This window comes from Aplysia californica, unplaced genomic scaffold (genome assembly GCF_000002075.1).
Source record: "Aplysia californica isolate F4 #8 unplaced genomic scaffold, AplCal3.0 scaffold00201, whole genome shotgun sequence".
Classification (NCBI taxonomy): Eukaryota; Metazoa; Mollusca; class Gastropoda; order Aplysiida; family Aplysiidae; genus Aplysia; species Aplysia californica.
In genome coordinates this window covers 52563-53624 of record NW_004797471.1, presented here as the reverse complement: position 1 = coordinate 53624, position 1062 = coordinate 52563, and the positions used below count along the sequence as shown (strand labels likewise).

General features: G+C 39.5%; 1 protein-coding gene across 1 annotated transcript in view; it reads left to right on the top strand.

Annotated features, from left to right (window-relative positions):
* The window catches only part of LOC101846735, a gene marked incomplete in the record, with an annotated part of 37491 nt that overhangs the window by 19637 nt on the left and 16792 nt on the right, over positions 1-1062 (top strand). The window contains 1 exon segment of the mRNA XM_013082941.2: positions 13-119. Coding sequence (XP_012938395.1) covers positions 13-119 — 107 coding nt within the window.

The following is a 1062-nucleotide window of genomic DNA, read 5'->3' as shown; positions in this document are numbered from 1 at the left end:
CCCCCTCTGCAGAGATCTGTACGTCGTGTTCAAGAAGTATGACGACAATGACCGGATCAAGATGTCCAATCTGCGGCTAGCGTTCAACGACCTGCAGCTCTTCCCATCACACTCTCAGAGTAGGTTCACTTCTCTGTAGTTCTCTGTAGTTCTCTGTTGTATCTGTTGTTGGCTCTGTTAGTGTTGTGGGTTGTTGGCGGGTGGACGTGTGGTTTGGTCCTTCTTTCCTATCAAACATCTATACTTGTTTTCTCTCTTCCTTCTTTTTTGTGTTCTCTCTTCCTTCTTTTTTGTGTTCTCTCTTCCTTCTTTCTTGTGTTCTCTCTTCCTTCTTTTTCTGTTTGTTACTCTCTTGGAAAACTTCTATTCTTTGGGAGTCTCTGGAGCCTTCTGGGCTACTTTCTCCTGTTCTCTGTTCTCTGTCCCTTTTCTGTAATTACGTTCGCTTCACGAGTGAGCTGAGGATATTATAATGATCACATTAATATTAATGATGATGATGATAATTATTATAATGATGACGGTGGTGGTGGTGGTGGTGAATAATAATAATAATAATAATAATAATAATAATAATAATAATAATAATAAAATCATAATAATAATAAATATAATAATAGTAATAATATAAAAAATAATAATCATAATAATAATATGATAATAGTAATTATAACAATAATAATAATAATAATAATAGCATTTCCACTAAATAACGAGCTCTATACGCGCTTTACAATATTATTACGCCGACGACCCGAAAGCCTGGTGAAACCATCTCGACTCCCGGTGAAGCTTACAGCAGTGCAAGTTGCCATTTTACAGACGCTAAAACACTTTCATACGGGCAGACAAGATCTTGGCTTTTTATGACCTGGTTCCCGTTCACGTCAGCGTGAAGTGAGGAAAATTCATCATGTCGTGTAAAATGACATTCCCAAGGTCACAGCGTACGTTGGTCGAGCCGAGCTTCGAACCCCCTTCACCTGTGACTGGCAGCCTCACAGTTTGCCCCAACTCCCCCACGGGGCAGTACCTCTGACTGAAGTGTCTTTAGGCCATTCC